Below are 19,316 nucleotides of genomic sequence, written 5' to 3'. Positions count from 1 at the left end.
GGAGACAGCTTCTTTTTGTGTTTGGCAAGCTGTGTGCACCTTGCCCAGGCAAAGCTGAACTCTTTTATTGTACAATGTACTTAACTGGGAAAAAAAATCTGTTACTTCTTTTGTTCTCAGCACAGACATAAATAGTGACAATTCTTGGCCAAGGAGCTTCAACAGCTGATGAATGCATAATTTCCCCATGAGCTAGTACTGAAAATAAGAACGAGTGCTTTTCCCAAACTGTTTCACACATTTGTAGTGCTTCACGCTGCTGAGTGTTTCTTTATAGGCAGTAACTAATGAAGCGTCAGCCCAGGGCTCTCCACTATAACCATTGTGCCATTTACTCTGCACGTGTTTGGAGTGCTCCACCATGGAGGGCTAGGAGCAGAACTGCAGGAGAATTATTGAATTATGGTTCAGCACCAGACTCTTTTACAAGGGCTGTTCCAAAGGATGCCAGCAGCACTGTTTCTGTTGCCAGCGGAGACATGGAAACCATAATGAACAAACCACTGGCAATACCTACTCCAAAAGGCAGCAAAAATGCCTCTAGAGAAAAAGGATAGCTGCTCTGGTGCCTTCCTTTTCATCACCAGGAATGAAGTTATGAACATACAAAACTTCCTGGGTTCATTTTATTCTGCTAAGTTTAAATAATGAGGGCTACGGTTGTTTATTATTTTAAACCCCTATGTTAGACAGAGGCTTATGAAATTAAAGCCCTTGCTCCCCCTTTCATTTTTGCACTATTCGAGTGTTGTGTATTTTTAGTTTATGGCCATGTCTTTTTCAGAGAAAAACAAAACCAAAAAGAACATACCAGGCTTGAATATTGCTAATCCTACAAAGGTGATGAATTATAATTACTTTCTGAGATATCACTGGAGCAATTTTCCCAATATATTTAGCAAAAATATGTCTTGAGATTGGATGTGTTAAGAGAGTATGAATTTTCCTCTTCTGTAGCTTTAGTGGTTATCTCTATTCTTTGTGTCTTTATTCTCCATGCTAACAAAAATTAGGTTGGATTCTAGGAGAGTCCAGCAATCAGAAGTCTGATCATTGGATACAAAATCTGAGACATGCAGCTTTAGGGAACCTGATCCATTTCAGTTTACATTATTCCCCACACATTGCTTGTTATGCCTTTCTTTATTAAAAAAAAAAAAAAAAGCATTTGACCAACATGTACAAAGACTGTATAGGATCATAACTTCTGGGTGCTGTAAAAAGTATTCTTACAAAATGTGTTTTAAAAAGTGCTGCATGGTTTTGGTGCATGGCCGTATTGGTTTCTTTTGGAATACCAAGTTCTTTCAGGGATGGGCTGGCTGCTGTTCCCGTGGCTGTCTGCAGTGGCACTGGAATGCTATGCACTCTGCAGGCTCTGGGGGCAGTGAGGCTATGCAGCAACAAGGCCTGGCAGATACCTCAGCTGTGCTGAAAGGGAAAACATAATGCCTTTCTGTGCTTAGTGATACTGGTTGAAGCAGGAGGGAGATTACATAGCACAGGATTATGTACAATCATCAGGAGTTAATTTAATGACTTAGAAGGTGGTTTGATTTCTTTGGATTTTTTTTTTTTTTTTTTTTTTTTTTTTTTTTTTTTTTTTTTTTTTTGATATTTATGTTTTTTCATTTGGGTTTTATTCTCCTATCTCCTTAGATTTGCTCACTTGTTATAGAACTACTTTAAGCAGTTGCTCCATAAAGGTCAGCAACTATTGGGATCACCCAGAGGGGCATTAATCCCAAGACCAGCTGTTGAAGCCTAGATGAGGCTGCTGCTTCATCCAGGTTCCTCCCAATATTGCCACTATTTTTATTCAGTAATTTTATCAGGGCAGAACCTGATAGAACCCTATAACCCCCCTGAGACAGGGGATGTCCTAGATTTGAGATACTTATTCTGGTCAGCATGTGTGAATTAAGGGAAGAGAAAGCCCCTTAGAGGAGATGTACTCACAGTTTTATTTCCTTTCCCTCTCTCAGTATCCATATTTTTTTGCAAACATCCCTAATTTTGGTATTATAATTTCTATTCCAGAATACCAGAAGCAGATCCATCCCACCAGACTTTACCTGCTGTCACCCCAGTAAAGTCTTTCCTGGTGCTGGTACCAAAGACTTTGAGAAGAGGCAGTGTTGTGTCCCAGTGCACTGGGACCCCTACCAGGGAGAAGTGTAAAGCTGCCTCTGAGCTGGGGAAATGGACAGCTGAGACACAAATTATTTATTATTTTATTAAAGCTCAAAAGGCTTTGCCAAAGTGAAGTAAGGTCGGCTACTGCATTACCCTCTGCTTTCTTTGGATACACTTGTTTATTGCTAGTGTAAAAAAGCCTTGCTAGTGTAAAAAAGCCACCTCACCACAAGACAACCCTGAGGGGCTGCAGTGAGTCCAGGGAAGGGAATGGAGCTGGGGAAGAGTCTGGAGTACCAGGCTGATGAGGAGCAGCTGAGGCAGCTAGGGGAGCTCAGCCTGCAGAAAAGGGGCTCAGGAGGGCCCTTTTCACTGTCTCCAATTCCCTGACAGGAGGCTGAGGTGGGGTTGGTTTCTCTTCTCAAGTAACAAGTGATAGGACAAGGTAAAACAGCCTTGAGCTGTGCTGAGGAGGTTTAGATTGAATATTGGGGAATATTTCCTCATTGAAAGGATGGTTAGGCATTGGAAGAGGCTGTCCAGGGCTGTGTGGAGTCACCATCCCTGGGGGACTTCCAAGACACGTGAATGGGGGACCTGAGGACGTGTTAGTGGTGGGCTTGGCAGTGCTCAATGATCTTAGAGGTGTTTTCCAACCTGAATGGTTTTACAGTTCTAAACACTTTTTTCAGGGAGGAAAGGAGAGACTTTTGGCTTTTGATTAGGGGTAAAAAACCCCGTGTGTGTATGTGTGTATGTATGTATGTATGTATGCATGTATGTATGTATGTGTGTATATGTTCTGGTTGGTTTTTAAGCAAGTAGGATATACCAAAAAATAATTTATAGAGGGGAGGAAAAATTGTTAGAATTGTTTTAGATAAAGTGATATTTCTCTGATTTTTTAGTAGTAGTTTCGCTCCGGAAGTTACTGCTCACGGTGCTATACAAATATTCTAGGGTCTATTTTGTAAAGATGTGTCTCATTCTCACTGTCATTTTGTGAAAATAATGTTTCTACTTATTTGAATAGAAAATGCTGCATAATTCATTCCAAAAAGTAATCTAAAATAAGTACAGTGATACATTTTAGTTTGCTGAATATCTTACTCCAAACCAAGGTTTAGTGATAACACACATGCCTGTATTACTTTGCTTAGGTTTAAAAATGTAGGTTTATTTACAGTAGAGAAAATACTTTGTTTGCTTATTCTGTAATGTATGAGTACAACCTGAAAAGTTTTGCTTCCAGTAACAAAAAGATAAAAGTCTATTCAATGGAGAAACACACTGATGAATTCACAGATATATAAAAGAATTAAATGCTGTCAATAAGGTTGTAAATTGCTGTTTTCGAGTTGCCCTAATGTTTGCTATGATAACAACAACAACAATAATAATAATCAGGAATAACAGAAACTTTAAAATAATTTAAATCCAGTTCTAAATATGAAATTAATTTTTAAATATTTACATTTAATTTTAAATCTTTTTTTTTCTGAGCAGAAAGCTTTGCTGATTTGTGCTGATAACAAGCATCATGAAGAGCCTGCTTCATGTCACTAATAAAATTAAAACCAGGAAATGCTCTAGGATATTAGGATGGTAGGAACTGATCTAACATAACATTTTTGTTCAAGATATTCAGAAATTTTAATACTAATTTTTTATTAAACAGAAATTGTGGACATTTTACAGCTGTTATTCATGCAAATAAAATATACTTATGTGGCCTTGATTCTGCAAATATTCTTCTAAGTTTAATATATGTGAGAGAATAAAATTAAACAGGATTGATAACAAAAGAAAACTGCTGTATTGCCAATCTTAACAACCATGTGGCAATGTGATTGCTGGCACAATGAATAAAACCATGAATATCTCTAATTTTAAAATTAATATAGATTTTTCTTTCATTTACTTTCTAGTTATTCAACTACAAGGCCTAGTTGCTGTATTTCCCTTCAGCTATCAAATGCAGAAACTGGAATTACAGGAACCCCTAAACACACTATATGTCCCACAACATTCAGGAACTGTTAATAATCCAGTATTGAGGGAAGTGGATACCCTCAAGATTGCTCCAAGTACCCTTTGCAACATCAGCCACCATTCAGGATGCTCAGGAAGGTCCTGTTGTGGCAAGATTGACTGGGAGAATGAAGAAGAAGAGGCAGCTCATTTTAAACAGCAGATTATAAAAGCAAAAGTCAAAGATGAAATTGCAAAGAAAACAAAGTACTGAGGAAAATAATCCAGACAAACCACTAAGCAGCATTCACTTCCATGCCATTTTGTTTCTATGCATTGGAGCAGCTACACCAGCAAGTGCTGCACCATTTGGTAAGCAGAGCAGTTGAAGATGCAAAGCTACTTAAGGAAAGGAGACAAAAAACACACCACACAAACATATCAACACATTGTATACATAGCTCTGCTTTTTCCTTTTTTTTTTTCTTTTTAAACAGTGTTTAAGAAAAATATGCTGTGTTACCATAACAAACTAAAATACTCTTTCAACCTTTTCAGATTTTAGTTTTTGTTTTCAACTATTTTGGTTCCATGTAGGTTTTCTTTTTCCTTGTCTGCTTTATAAAACCTTTTCTCAACATTAATGGCTTCAGGAAGAAGAAATAAGGGAGAATTATGAGCACACAAGAGAGCTGACAGTGTTGGTCCTTTCTCTTGTGCACTACAGGCAGGCAGGGGGTACGGAAGAAATAGGGCATCATGTTTTATAAATGCAGTCAGACAGGAATTCCAGCTGGCTTTCACTAAGCAAAAGGGAATGTTTTCCTCTTCTAAAAGAATTGTTTAAATCCCAGCCATACATAGCTATGGTATAATGGGGTGACTTATTTTGCACTAGTTCAGTAAGATGCCGCAGCAAGCTAATGATTTAATGAGACAGAACATTTAAAGCATCGGTTTGCTGCAAATTGCTCAATCCATAACAAATGAGCAATTCTATAGAATTTCAGTGGTTCAATCTCATTAAAATTTCCGTTTTGCATAAGACCTTATTAATCTGTGGACACAGAACAAGCTGGAGTTTTTTTTTCAGTAACCTTCAGCAGCCCCATCTTGTTGCTGTTTTTAAAAAACTCATTTTTAATTTCTATTGGTAGATTGGATAAAAATCCTTCTCTTGAGCATCTGATAGCATGCCTGAAAAAATACACTGTCCATGTCTACACAGGCACACATGCATCCCCTGCCAAGTTCTAGATATTCCCTTGTAGAAGACAGTTAACAGCCAAAAGGCAGGACGAGATGACAGATGTAAATTCAGCCCCTGTAGCACTAAAGCCCTGCCCCAGTTTGGAGGTGGATTATGTTTTTTACACCTATAAGAATGTGAAGTTAGATGGCACTGGTATTTGGACTTACAGAAGAAATTCTTCATAACAAGCTGAAATCTCTCCTGTGTGAAAAAGTAGCAAATGCAAAAAACTTCTATGGATGGAATGACAGGACTTTTGTCACACATCTGCAGGGTAGAAACACAAAACTGAGAACTATGCTTGCTAACAGATCAAGTTCTGGATTACTTTATAACTGTGTGTGCCAGGAGGTTTGTACCACGTTTTCCCCAGGCTTTGTAAGAAAACGGTAATTTATGTCATCAATTACTACAACAAGATCATTTTAGGCAAAACAGTTAGAGGCAAGCAGAAGTTCAAATCCTGTCAATGAATTCATAGACTATGAAAAAACATTGTATTGGTTGTTCCAAAAGAGCTGTGGCTGGAGGGCTGTTTGTTAGTAGGGGAGTGTTGAATCATCCCACTCCAACTGCTCTTGCCTAGTAGCATTCTGTTTGTGTCCCTTTTGGACAACCACTTCCTCTTCCTCCTCTTCCTCCTCTTCACTGTCATCTGATTCAGCACTGGTTGTGTCTTCTTCTTCATCATCTATGTCTTCTCCTTCACTCTCCTCTTCTGTCTGGTGTGGCTTTTCATATTTCTAAAATACATTTAAATAAATGAGACAGTAGCAGAAATGTGCCTTCTTGCCAGCCAGAGCTGTCTCAAATTAGCATTCAGAAATGCTAACGTGGTGGGCAAATCTGCTTTCCATCATTATGTGATTATTAGGCATCAAATTCATACAAGTTAGTAGCAAACATTTAAAAAACAGTATAAGAAGAATGGAATGTCAATAAGCAATCTCTTTGTTAGCCACACTAACAAAATTTAAACCTTCAACATCAGCTTCTTTAAACTGCTAATGATTTCCCCTTCTTTTACTGTATAAATGCTTACATGTAAAAGTTAAAGCCAAAGCAACTGTATCATCTTGGGTACATAAAAACAGACATGGATGGAGTGGAAGTGATGCTGTACCAGAGTGCCCTTCACCATTTTCTTAAATAGTTATACATGACAAAAATCTGAAGCTCTCAATCATATCTGATCAAGGTGTGCAGAGCTGAGAACTGGGCTGGGCTCCTGAGTTCACACACATACAACTGAACAACTGTATCCCGAAAGAGGCTCAAACCATTGCCAGCCCACTCAGTGGCTCCTGGCAGTGCCAGGGTACAGTGCTGTGCCCCAGTTAAGTACCTCCATGGGGTTGATGGTGATGGTGAGAGCAGAGTCATCCCAGTCCATCTCGTTCTCCTTGGTGCCCTCGTGCCCCATGGAGCCATGCTGATGGGCCGTGCGGAGCCGGAACACGCCCAGTGTTATCACCAACACCAGGACACTCACACAGATGATGATAACAATAGTGGCCATGCTGGGAACCACTGGGACAAAGGGTGGCAAAGGGAATGCAGTTACACTTGTGGAACAAGTCACCTAAACCCCACTAACCTCATTAGTTTTCAACCCACAGTGCCCCCTCCTTTGGACTGAGAATCAGGACAGACACCTGCCATGTGCCTGGGATGACAGAAAGTGTTGACCAGTGCTCATCCACTAAGGTGGAGCACACACAAATGGTGTTCACAGATATCTTATCCTGAGTATGATAAATCCTAACTAAAAATTGAGCATGCCTACCTTTGCTCTTTGAGCGACTTAACTACAGAAGACAAGGAGTTAATTAGTGTAGAATCAATTAGTTTTTCCAGTAAAATTCTGTTATGTCACCTGCGTGCTGACCCCTTTTGATCACAGCTGAGGCTTTAATCTTACTTGAGACAAAATGTACATCTCAAAGCTTATATATTCAAAGGTTTCAAATGCTTGTGATTTGAATCTCGAGCTCCCAGAAATAAATGCACTGCCACCCTCTTTGCCTGTGTTACATCCTTCCTGGGAGACTCTTGAGGACTCAAGACATTTTTCCTCACTGTTTGGTTGCACTCTGAGAAACCTGTTTCCACCTAGTCACAGGAAAAAAACTCTCTGAACTACTACATGTAATCAGCTCCATATTTAGGTTAGTGGTGAAATGCTGCCACTTTTTATGTATGTCGAGGTACTGCAGTTCCAGGAGCAATGGGATAACCCAGTCCATAACCCATTTTATTGCTGTGCCCTGACTATAAGAATGGAAGTCTGAAATCAACAGTATTTAGGAACAAAAAAATCCAATTTGCAATAATTTATCCATTAAACATTCAGTTTAATTTTAGTGAACTGTCTGTACAATGTAAAGAAAAATGCAGTAATTGTCTAAGCATGTCTGTATATAGTACTTATAGCTGCCTACACTTTACATCAGATTTATTTCTTTACATATGTATTATTCAGCTAAAAGGATTTCAGAATCCAACTTTTAAACAAACAGGTATCTTTGCCCTGGATTTAACTTCATTGAAAAGGTTTCAGATCTGGATATATATTTTAACTCATATAGCCTAAAAATAAATTCAAATATATCCTAATGCCTGGTGCACACAACTAGATTAACTCATCTTATCTCCAGAGAGCCCAGACTGAGGCCTTGACAGCAGCTAACAGAGGCACTGCAGCAATTATGCAGTTTAAAATTAATGCAGTTTCTTCCTTTTATTTAGAAAGGAGTGGGTAGAAATTAATATGGTACAGAACTACAAATGCACAAGGACAATGTGACCATATATATTACGCTTCATACCATTCAATACTAGAAACAAGGCATTTTTTAACTGTCAGGGTCAGACTACAAAACCAGTAATGAAGACTTTAAAAAAGGGGTACCAGGTTTTAATTACAAAGTACATTCCTGGACAGAACAGAATTCAATGTTACCTTCTTTCACACCTGTGCAACGATCTCTGAGAGGTTTTAGAAGCTGAAACAATGGACCTCAGGGCTTTAGTCTCTGGAGCAGGCTGATGCACAAGAGAAACACTGACACACCGAAATCATTGTAAGCAGTCTCTGGGAAGATGTCACATACCTGAGCTGTGAAGTGCACTTACACTCCCTTCAGGGTGCTGAACAGATTGGAGAAATTGAGGCTGGACTATCATGTGATTTACATGTTCCATGAAGTTGGAGTTAGAACTGTGTAGAATATTAACCTGGGAGACGAGAAAAATAAGAGACCAGATACTAAGAAGTGTTTTATACTCCAAGCCTGCTGGTTCCATATATTACATTGGACTATGAAGTTCATCAGCAGATAGGAACACTATTCATAGATCCTAAAGGCCAAATTAACTCCTTTTTTATGTCAGTGGAAAATACACAACTTAATATATTTTGATTTGTAGCATGAAAAATGCATTCTAACCTTTCTGGCTCTTGACTCTGAAGTGGCACAGAACAGGATGCTTTTCTGATTTACCTGTTTGGATAAGTAGTGATTTTTTACTTCACTATTAATCAGCTTTTAGGTGTTACCTAAACATTATGAAATCTGTTCATTTTATTAACAATTATTAAGCTATTTTCTTTCTAAACAATTATTAATTTTGACCATATTGCTAAGTAGGTCTTGCAATTTTCCTGGACTTGTTACCTGGGCTCTAGGCCTCGGTTCTAGGTCAGAAAACATGACTCAGTCATCGCTCACCTCCAAGCTGAACTCACTGCTTACTCCCAGATTGCATTGCTCACCTCCAAGCTGAATTCATTGCTCACCTCCAGGTTGAACTCATTGCTCACCTCCAGGTTGAACTCGTTGCTGGTGTAACGCCCATTGAGCTCAGAGCATTTGACCCTGAACTTCCTGTCTGAAGTGGCTGAGGTGCCCCAGTTGCGGTAGCGGAGCTGCCGCAGCACCTGCTCATAGCTGAACATGCTGTCCACACCTGTGGGATGAGAGGGCAGAGACAGCTCAGAGACAGGCAAAGGTACACTGCTCTGGCAATACACAACAAATCAATTGCTCACAGAACACATGGAACTCGACAGAATGGTCTGGAAATGACAGTGCATCAAATGTTCCCTGATACTTGATTATGCGAGGATAGTCTTTAGAATTGAATGTAGGTTCCTAATGGAGAGGGATAAATACAACAACAATGGTACAGAATAAATTACTTAGTAAAAAAGATGGCCAATGTCCCAGCATTGTACAGGAACACTGAGGGACTCCCTCACTCCCACGTTCCACTATGATGGTCCACAAGAGCCCTACATTTGAAAAGAGCAGGGATGCCATTTTCCTTACTTGGGGAGTAGCAGGAGGGAGGCTGAGAATCCAAAGGGCAAACACAGCACATCCTGAGATCAAGAAGCAACTGTTTTTTAGGACACAGTCACTTTTGTGATATTTTCATGGCTAGAAAATCATAGATTTCTGTCCAATTTCTTACATATTTGAGCTTTTGTTCCAATATATCATTGATGTGACAAAATAAGGGAAAACAAATTTCATTAACTTACCATAGATTGAATATCCTGCAGTGGAATTTATAGCATCTAGATGTTTTCCTTGAAGCTCCCCATGATCTAGTTCTAAACACTCTTGTTCGGGATCTAGTTCTGCACCAATGACCAAAATATCACAGAAATCCAAGTTGTGGAGCATTTCCTCTACTACCGCTTGCTTATTGGCTGTGAACCCATGGCATAGAGTATGGGGAAAAAAAAAAAAAAAAAAAAAAAAAGAAGGAAATGAAGATAAATGATCACAGAATAGCTCAGTCTATTTATGTGCTTTGCATCAGGGCTTTCAATTTTTGCCGAGATGGCCCAACTGTTTTTTGCTGATATTAAATCCAGCACACTTGAAGCAAATCAAGAGAAGTGTGCTGTCTGTACAGGTGCTGTTATGATGAAGGCCAATGAGATAAATAGAAAACATATTGTTCTGTAATAAAAGGCACCCAAGAACATTACTGGAAGTAGAAAACTGAAATTTGATCTTGGAAATCAATCAATGTAAAAAATTCCAGGTTTCAATGCTGTATTAATACCAGCTTTCTCAAGGAAAACCAAACTGGAAAAATACACATCCAACATATCTATGCTTGGATGATTCTCTCAGTTACTCTATGCCCCATAAACAATTTTTTTTGCATTGCAAAGACCTGGCCATCTATCCAAGAGCAGGGCATTATTATAAATAGCAAGATCCTGTGCTCTGTGAAATTAAGAAATTAAGCCATAAACTGACTGTCCTTCAATATATACAAGTAAAAAATAATTCTGTCACTGGAAAAAGAGTAGCATATCAAATTAATATTTAAATTTTCTGATCAACCTAGCACAGAGTGTGCAACAAAACTGCTTAAGCAGCTCCCTGAGGGCACAGACACTGCAAGACTGGAACTTCCTGCCCATTTTGCAAATTTGATGTTAGAGGGTACACTGGGAAGGAGGGCCAGGAAAGCTTTATGTCCTAGATTGCCAACTCCTGGTGCAGTGAATTTGAGTACCTAAGCTCTAGATATAGCTGTAATATATCCAAAAATGTAGCCCAAGTCAAATTTGTAGGCTTCAGGTAATCCATACCCCTAAACTTGCATATCATCACCCATTTTCTCTTCTCCAGAGACATACATCTAGTTACTGCTTATTCTAGTCCAACAAACAGTATTTAGAATGACTCCTCAAATTACTAGACATTTCAGCTGCCTCTCACACAAACATCCAAAAGGAAGATTCCTTTATAGACAGTGATTTTAAACTTGATTTATATTTCTGAACATTCACACAGTGTTGAATAAATATACACATTGCTTAGCGTTAAAATAAACTGTCATCATTCAAAATAAATATTTTAAAAGGATTATAAATACATTTTATAGGTGGGAAACTGAGATATAAGATTACTTTCTCAAGTATCTCTCACTAGCTAGTATCAGAGCTGGAAACATGAGAGCAGAGTAAAACTTCAACCTTTGTTCAATTACTGCTTTTCATTTTATCAGCACAATTAACAAAATTCCATTACAAGTAGACATTCTATTGAATTCTATTGAAAATACCCTACAGAAGAGAATATGAAAGGAAGAGCAGAAAGGAATTATTCTGAAGTATACAAAGTGGACAAAAAATTGTGGAGAATCTGCTTTTTTTGAAGCACCTTCTGATCTGCCACCTTTTAACACATTTTTCAATGTGTTGAATTTCTTCAGTACAGCATTACTGTGGCCTGATTAATCTGGGTGAAGTAACTTCCTCTGCATTACTTGTTTGCACCATCCTTTAAAAAAATAAAAGGAGACATTATGAAATGAGTAATAATATTTAAAAGAAAGACACAAACCTCTGTTATGTTCTCTTAAGTCCACTGAATGCTCCATTTTAGTGACTGTGCTGACAATCCTGATGTCAGGTAACAAAATAACACCTCTTTCACTTTCAAACTGTGCAGCTGGTCTAGCAAAGTGGTCCATCCCAGTTATAGTAATCTTGGGCTCATTGGCCTGAAACACCATTACATAGGCATCTATATCTGGGATACTAATGCAGACATCTTCACCAAAACATCTGAAAAAATACATTGTTCATTAACTGCATGTAACGCATTGCATATTAGAGGAGTGTGGCACTGGCACTGCCTCAAACCCAGCTCATGGCTCTCAGATCAGTCTAATTCATCCTCGGGCACTGCCACACGAGGACACCTTCTCGCACCACTGTGCACACATGCCAACTCTGGCCCTCTCCTCACTTCCTATCTTCACAGAAACTCACCCTGAGGGACAAACTCAATCTTTCTTAAGGCCACTATGCAAATAATATTTTAATGTTTAACTAACATTTAACAGAGCAGTAAATGGTTAAAAAAATTAACTAGATAACAACTAACTTCAGTAAACCTAACATTAAATTCAGAAAGTGCCAGCTAATGAATACAACATGGATATCTTGTCATGTGTGATTAAAAGGGCCTAATTTTTCCATTTAAATTGGTCCCATCGTGAACTTTTTTGGGACCCTTCAACATTTGCAGGGCACAAAAGGTGCCTGTACTTCTATTTTCATCTGAATCATCAGTGTGCTTTGGAAGTGACAAGCTCTGCCTCACTTCATGCTGGCTCAGGAGCTGGGCCAGCCCTGGAATGTGCAAGCTGGGCTGGTTCCAGTGGGACTGCCTCGGGAGCTGCTTTCCCAGCAGGGAGCTCAGACCACAGGTTTGCCCTGACACTTGGGAGCAACGGTGCTCACAGCAGGAGAGAGTTGGCAGAATTGGTTGTGTTTTCCCTCATAAGCCCTGTTTTCCCTGCTCTGGACAGAAATGAGCTCATGAGAGGCTATGGCAGCTCTGAACATCCCTGTGCAGCTGCTGTCACTGTGCCACACGGAGAGGGACAGGCACAGACCCTGGTCAACAGCCTCCGCCAGTGCTCCAGGGATAGCACAGACGCAGCAGGGGACAGACACACACACCTACAGATATTGCTCTAGCAGATATGTCCTCTGTTACATGGAACAGGCCTGCTTTAAAAAGTCATGGCTCTGGCTATCTCAGAAGGAACCATAAATGTTTAAAATTAAAAGTAAATAAGACTGCAGTAAATGCAACTGTTCAGTCCAGACTATATGCCCCAAGCTATAAAGAGAATGCAAGTATTTTACATTAACAACAAAGGTTTCTTAAGAAGATAAAATCAAGAGAAAACCTCCATGTAAATTGACATAAAAGTAAATTAAATGAATCCTTTAGGTTTAATAACAAAGCAGTATGATTTATCAATTTAATGTAGCCAAAATTTTTCCTTTTATATGGCCAAAGAAAAACATAATTAATTAAAAGTGTTCCTAATCTGTTCAATTCAGCTGAGGTACAACTTACTGGACTTTAGATGAGACTTTGAGACGTCGTATGCCTGCAGTAGGAAACTGTCTGGAATTGATGTATGAGACTTTTCGGAGGGCTTGATTTATATTCTCAATGTCATCTCCTTCCATGACAAGGACTGACTGGGAAGGGTTGAAGTGATACTAGGAGAAATGCAAATAATTTGTATTTAAGGCACCAAGTACAAAGTACAAAATAATGTATTTTTAAAGGAATCTTGCACAGATGTAAGTTAAAAATGTAATGATTTAAGAAAAAAATCTTAGTAGCTATCATTGGCTGAATCCATATGTTCTCTAAAACATGTGCTTGTATCGGTCACCTAAAAAACTACTGTTATAATTAATTTTGTAGTAAATTAATCTAGATTTGCCATTCTTTGCGCAGCCTTATCAATCTTGCTGATACAATTTCTGCAGCAATTTCCAGTGTTATTTATTTTTGAACTCTGTAGAGGTTCAAAACCTTAACTTACCACCATGATTATTATTCCAATGTAATCTTTTTAGGTTAAACACATTCCCCATAAAAAAGCATTGCCTTTTGAGTCAGCCTAGTGTGCAGAAGCATATTTTGGCTGTTTTCTGTGTGGTTTTATCCTGGGCTACCTTTCTAAAATATATTTCAACATGAATGAAGAAAACATTTACAACATTTGTCTCCTACATCTTCATTAACGTCAGACACAGTAAATGGGACTCTCCATCCTCATGATCAATAAGGGTGTCATGATTTAAGATGGAGGTGGATGCTCACTTTGGCCAGGAAACCCTGCAAAGTCACTGCCTGCTCTTGTAGCTCCAAGCCTTCTCTACTCCATTGCACTCAACATAGATCAGTCTTGCTGACCAAGAAACTTTGTCACTGTTGTGACACAACAAATGACTGATTTTTACCTTCATCGTAATTAATCCCAATTCCATGTTTTGTCTGTTAATTGGATCAGTAAACCATCTGCCTTGCAGAGGAAACAAACCTAATCCCCTTGATGTTGTACACTGCTGCTGTCAGCACCAAACGCAAATGCACCTTTCTCTCCTGGGTAGTCCCTCCCCAAAGCTGGACATTGATTATGTGAAGATGTTCTGTTAAATACAGACAGTGACTGTCTACACTTCCTTACAGCCAGAAGGGTTAAAAAGCAGAACACCTCAAACAGGAGGAAGTGCAGGGTCCTCTGTCAAACAGAACATGGAGGACTGGGTTTAAAGCTTGTGCAGGAAGGTCACAACACAGTGAAGAGCATTTTTAACAAAGAGGAGGACTAACATGAATCCCAATCTGCATACACTTTTTCCTCTCTTTAAGCTTGCAGCAGTAGAGGATGAAATTAGCAAAAGGAGACACTAGCTAGCCAGTTAATAGCTCTGCTGCCAAAACAGCTGGAACGCTGCCATAGGGACCCAAGAAAGCCCCAGTCTGAGCCATTCTTGTCTTTCTCATTTAAAAAAGCTAAAAATAGCAACAGTTTAGACAGTGTCTCAGAGAGCTGTTACAGATATCTGAAAATTAGGCTGCAGCCCAAAAACGTCCAACACTATTGTGTCAAAAACTGAGGCTGCACTGCTCTTTCTTAGGTGGTTTAAGGGTAAATCCCCATGGTCCAAAGTGCCCAGAAACACCTTCCAGCATCAGTCTGCCAACACTGAATCTGCAAAGCAGCACATAAACAGCCCCACAGAAACTCTGTGCAGCTGTCACACGAGCCTGTCTGGGATCAGGTGTGTTTATTTTTGACACCACAACACCCTTCTCTTTCATTTTCTCTTCAAGATCAGGCAACAGTTCTGCTTATAGCTGAGATTCCTCCTGTCAGCCCCACAAAGAAACCCGTCCACAATCTCTCTCTATCTGCTCCTTTCATTTTTGCCTCCTGCTGTTGCTCTCACTGTTGGTTTGCTGAGGCAGTAAAAGCAACATCAGTAACTTAAAAAACCCCACTATGCCTCATCTGTATTTCAGAAAATGAAAATGTTTTGAAGGCTTGCAAAAAACATGAAAAGGCAGAAAAAATCTTGTCTTCCTTTCTCCCTCTGCACTGCCAGTACAGAAAGGAAGGCAATCAAAAATGCTGGAGCACCAGTAGGTGGTAGAAGAGGGACTTCCCCAAGCCCATGAAACTGGGGTGACTCAAATATTGTCGGGTTTCAGAGGGCAACAATAGGGGAGGAATTACTATGCTTTTAAGCACCATGGACAAAGTGTACAATGCTTTAATTCATGGAAAATCCCAGCAAAAAAATTACTATTAGGTTTACACACACAGGTTCCAGAAATCCCTACCTGCTCTTTGTATGCACTGCCTTTTAAAAATAGCTTTAACCAATCCCTGTGTCCTGTTGCTGTGAGAAGCAGCAATGTGAAATTCTTAATGATGTCCTTGGTAGGATGATAAAAGAATTCTTTGGGGTCTTTCCTCATATGTTAAAGTTAGAGCTAGCAAAATACTTTCTTACCTTTGCACTTTCAATTTTCATTTTTACCTTTGTTTTCACAAAATGTGTCAGTTATACACCACTGCAACCTATCATAACCTGAACAGACATTTGGGCATATTTCAGGTCAGTCTGTACAACAGAAAGGTTTGGCTAAGAAAATGCAGTCCATGGCATTCCCACTGCATGTTCTAGATGAAGTGTTATAGCAACATCCTCCTCCCCTCTGAAAATCCCACACCAAAACACCCTTGCTCAGTTTCTCAGGATGCATTGTCTGCACCCAAGGGAATTTCCTGTGTTGGAACTGAAGCTCAGCTCCTTTGGAAGTGGTATTTATGCTAGGAAACAGCTTCACAAGTGCATTTACACTGAGCACAAGATAATGGTGTCACCAAATAATGGTGTTGGTAAAGGAAAACTGACAATGCAGCTCATGTGAGCATTGGAATAGATAAGATCCTACATATGTATCCAAAGAACATAATTTCAGAATTATCTGAATGAATGCAAACCCATCTGGCCCCTAGGTCAACTAAAACAGAATTTCCCTGTCCGTTTTCCTCCAGTCTCGGAAAAAGCTCTACACTACGAGCAGTCATATGCATAATGCTATTGCATTAGGACTTATGTATCCCACTGCTTTAAAACTACTTGAGATCAAAAATCAATAAATCTTTGGAATCATGTCTATTTCTGTAGAAGTAACAAAATAAGCATGAAAACACAACCCAGCAATTCATATAGACTGAAATATCAGCAGTGCCTTACTTTCTCATAATCTAGCCCTGCAATAATAGAAACATTTTTCTTTGCAGTGTCACAGCTCTTCTACTGTTATGCTTTTTCTTTGCATGATTTTATGGGAAATTATATTGCTTCTGGGAGTACATTTGTAGAGTGCGTACTCTACCTTGGGCTTTCCACTTCATAAATCACATCTAAATTTTTATCAAAGATGATGTCAGTTCATCCCTCACCTTTATTCCTTGGCCAAGACTCTCAAGAGAATTAATATCGAGACCTTCCTTGCAGGCCTGCAAACAGGAAATCACTTTCTGACTCTCAATTTTCCCTGGCCGGATTGTTAGACTGGCCAGGCTGCCATGGAAATACTGAGCAAACCTGGGCTTGGTGACTTCACCTCCTGCAAGAAAGAGGATGCAAAATGGTTATTGGTACCAATGCACAAACTGTACATATAACAAATCACTTTATGTTTTAATACCTTTAAAGAATCTCTATTCTATCTAGAACCAAATGCAAAGTGTATTTGAGATCCCATTTGTTGTGATACAGTGGAATGTCTTTGTGAGTTGTTGGGTGGTACCTGGTAGCAGGCTGTCTTCAACATTCTTGTTTTTCCAGGATTGTATTCAGGTGTTTATACAGCTGAGACAGCAAACCCAGAGTTGAAAGACAGCTTCCCAAACGTGTACAAAGAAGCATGTGATTTTAAAAAATGAACTTATTCAAGTACTCAAACACCAATTTAATAAATGTTTATTTAAGTCCAATATTTATTTATAAAGAAACAGTATTTGCAAGTGTTCCATAACAAGATCAGCTACCTCTGCCTTTGTCCTTCCAAGAACACAAGAACACAGTAACAGATGAGCTGAGAGTGGTGGCTCTCTGTACACAGACTGCCACAGTCCCTTGGCTGTGTCTGAGGACACGCTGGGAATTCCAGCACTGAGCACGGACCTCTGCACAGCCCCTCTCTAAGAGGCTAGGAGTGCTGTCCCACCCCACCCTCACTTGGTGCCAGGTCTGGTTCTGTCACTTTGTGTTGCACCGGCCCCTGCAGACATGCTCGGCTGGGTTTCACTCCATGCAGCTCCCAAGGAAGACTGATCTTTAGGACTTGTCAATAAAACATGATTACAGACTGCCTGCTTCAATGATCATGGCATCTCAATTACTCTTGGGACAGTTAGTGATTTACTCATCCGCCTTTATAAGAATTTTTAGAGCTTGTCTTTCCTACAGTGTTATCTCTCGAAGTGCGAAGTGGAAGTGCGTGTGAATTACTGCCTACCTTGAGCCTGGGAGGACCAAGGGAGCCACACAGCAGTGAGCCAGGCAGACTAATTGGATTAGCAGTTGATGAGCTGTTGATAAGCTGTTGTAATCGGTAGATAACTCATCTCTACAGTGTTTATAGCTTTAGGGTCAAACAACTTGTTTTTTGCCAGGCAAGATAGCTCAGGTTTTAACTTTACCTTGTGTGTGGATCGGAGCAGGATGAGTGAGGTGGTTTAGCATGAATGCGAAAGGGTTTTCTTTTCCCTAAGGAAGTTATAGCACGGATCGACAGCTTGGCTGACAAATAGGAGTGTTGTGCACATCTCTGGAGATCCTGGCTTAAATCAAAGGTCCCAAGTGACTCGGCTCCTTTCTTCTTCCAGCTGGTGAGGAGTTAACATCACCTAGTAACTGAGAAGTTCGGGTCTGGGCCGTCGGGGCCAGGCCCGGCCAGGCCTCAGGGAGGAGAGGCCACTGCCTGTGGGAGAGCTGCCCAGGCCAGCAGTGTCCCCTCTCTGCCCCGGCTCCTGCCCAGGACAGCGGTGTCCCCTCTCTGCCCAGGCTCCTGCCCTGGCCAGCGGTGTCCCCTCTCTGCCCCGGCTCCTGCCCAGGCCAGCGGTGTCCCCTTTCTGCCCCGGCTCCTCCGATGGGGACAGGAGGAGGATTGCAGATTGGCAGTGCTGGCCCTGTGCCAGCGGCCACGGCGGCGGCCCTGCTCTGGGCCTGGCTGCCGGACCTGCTGGTCCGAGGGAGGAGAGAATCTTGAGAATCTTTCTCCAGAGCTCCAGGGAGCTGATCCAAGTTTGAGTTACTTTAGGTCTGACCAGGGGTGGAGGAGGGTCATCCATCAGCATTCCTGAGATCCTCCCCCTTCCCCCACCCCAACATCACCTGCGGCCTTAAAGTTCTGGGAGTCAGCTGGAGAGGAGAAAAAAAGACTCTGGGCAAAGACATTAATCCTTTTCCCTCCTCCATGGAAGACAGAGTGATATGAGACAAAGTCAGCAAAAGAACTGATAGAGACTATTAGAAGAATGGATGGAGGAAGTGGACATTTCTGACTGGACTTCTCTGGATGTAAACTCTGGAGAAATGAACTATTTCTTGTGATATTATAATGCTGTTTAGGGGAATGCAAGTTCTAGCCAAAGGGTTGTGTGTACTGATATAACTGAGATTTAATTGAGAATTTTGAATAGATTAAGTTCCTGGCTCCTGAGATAGAAAATAAAGAGGTCTCAGCCTTTGAGACAAAGACGATTCTAGAAAATAAGTGATTTTGATGCCCTGGCTTCTGGGCATAAAAGGAGGTCTCTGTTTCTTTTGAGATAGCGACGATTTTAGAGATAGAAGAAGAGAATCCTTGCTTTATACTAGAAAAGTATTCTTAAAACAGTACCCCAAACATGTGGAGGCTCATAAGCAGCTTGGGAAACTGTTAAATGGGTAGGACTGCACAGAATCTGCAAAATTCTGGGCAGTTGCAGATTTGTGACATTGAAAGCCACCAGACCTTTTCTTGTGATGTGTATCTCCATAAACTCTAGAGAGGCTCCTCTCCCAAAGTAATGAGGGATTGTG

At 40.3% G+C, this 19,316-nt stretch overlaps 1 protein-coding gene and 1 long non-coding RNA gene across 6 annotated transcripts in view; one reads left to right on the top strand and one right to left on the bottom strand.

The window, feature by feature from the left end:
- The window catches only part of LOC310913169, a 53,962-nt gene that overhangs the window by 12,699 nt on the left and 21,947 nt on the right, over positions 1-19,316 (top strand). The window lies entirely within an intron of this gene.
- Positions 3,784-19,316, bottom strand: part of CLSTN2 (calsyntenin 2) — a 267,508-nt gene continuing 251,975 nt past the window's right edge. The window contains exons 10-18 of one of the 5 annotated variants that reach the window (XM_083868329.1): positions 16,688-16,854; positions 13,267-13,415; positions 11,734-11,957; positions 9,906-10,076; positions 9,135-9,328; positions 8,809-8,862; positions 8,473-8,596; positions 6,705-6,889; positions 3,784-6,102 (exon numbers count right to left, since the gene is read on the bottom strand). In XM_083868329.1, coding sequence (XP_083724455.1) covers positions 5,899-6,102; positions 6,705-6,889; positions 8,473-8,596; positions 8,809-8,862; positions 9,135-9,328; positions 9,906-10,076; positions 11,734-11,957; positions 13,267-13,415; positions 16,688-16,854 — 1,472 coding nt within the window. In that variant the 3' untranslated portion in view covers positions 3,784-5,898. The remainder of the gene's footprint in view (positions 6,103-6,704; positions 6,890-8,472; positions 8,597-8,808; positions 8,863-9,134; positions 9,329-9,905; positions 10,077-11,733; positions 11,958-13,266; positions 13,416-16,687; positions 16,855-19,316) is intronic. The other 4 variants (XM_083868330.1, XM_083868331.1, XM_083868332.1 and 1 more) reach the window with 4 other exon arrangements.

Source organism: Zosterops lateralis, assembly GCF_965231275.1.
Source record: "Zosterops lateralis genome assembly, chromosome: 10".
NCBI classification, from domain to species: domain Eukaryota; kingdom Metazoa; phylum Chordata; class Aves; order Passeriformes; family Zosteropidae; genus Zosterops; species Zosterops lateralis.
This window is presented reverse-complemented; position numbering and strand designations above follow the sequence as displayed.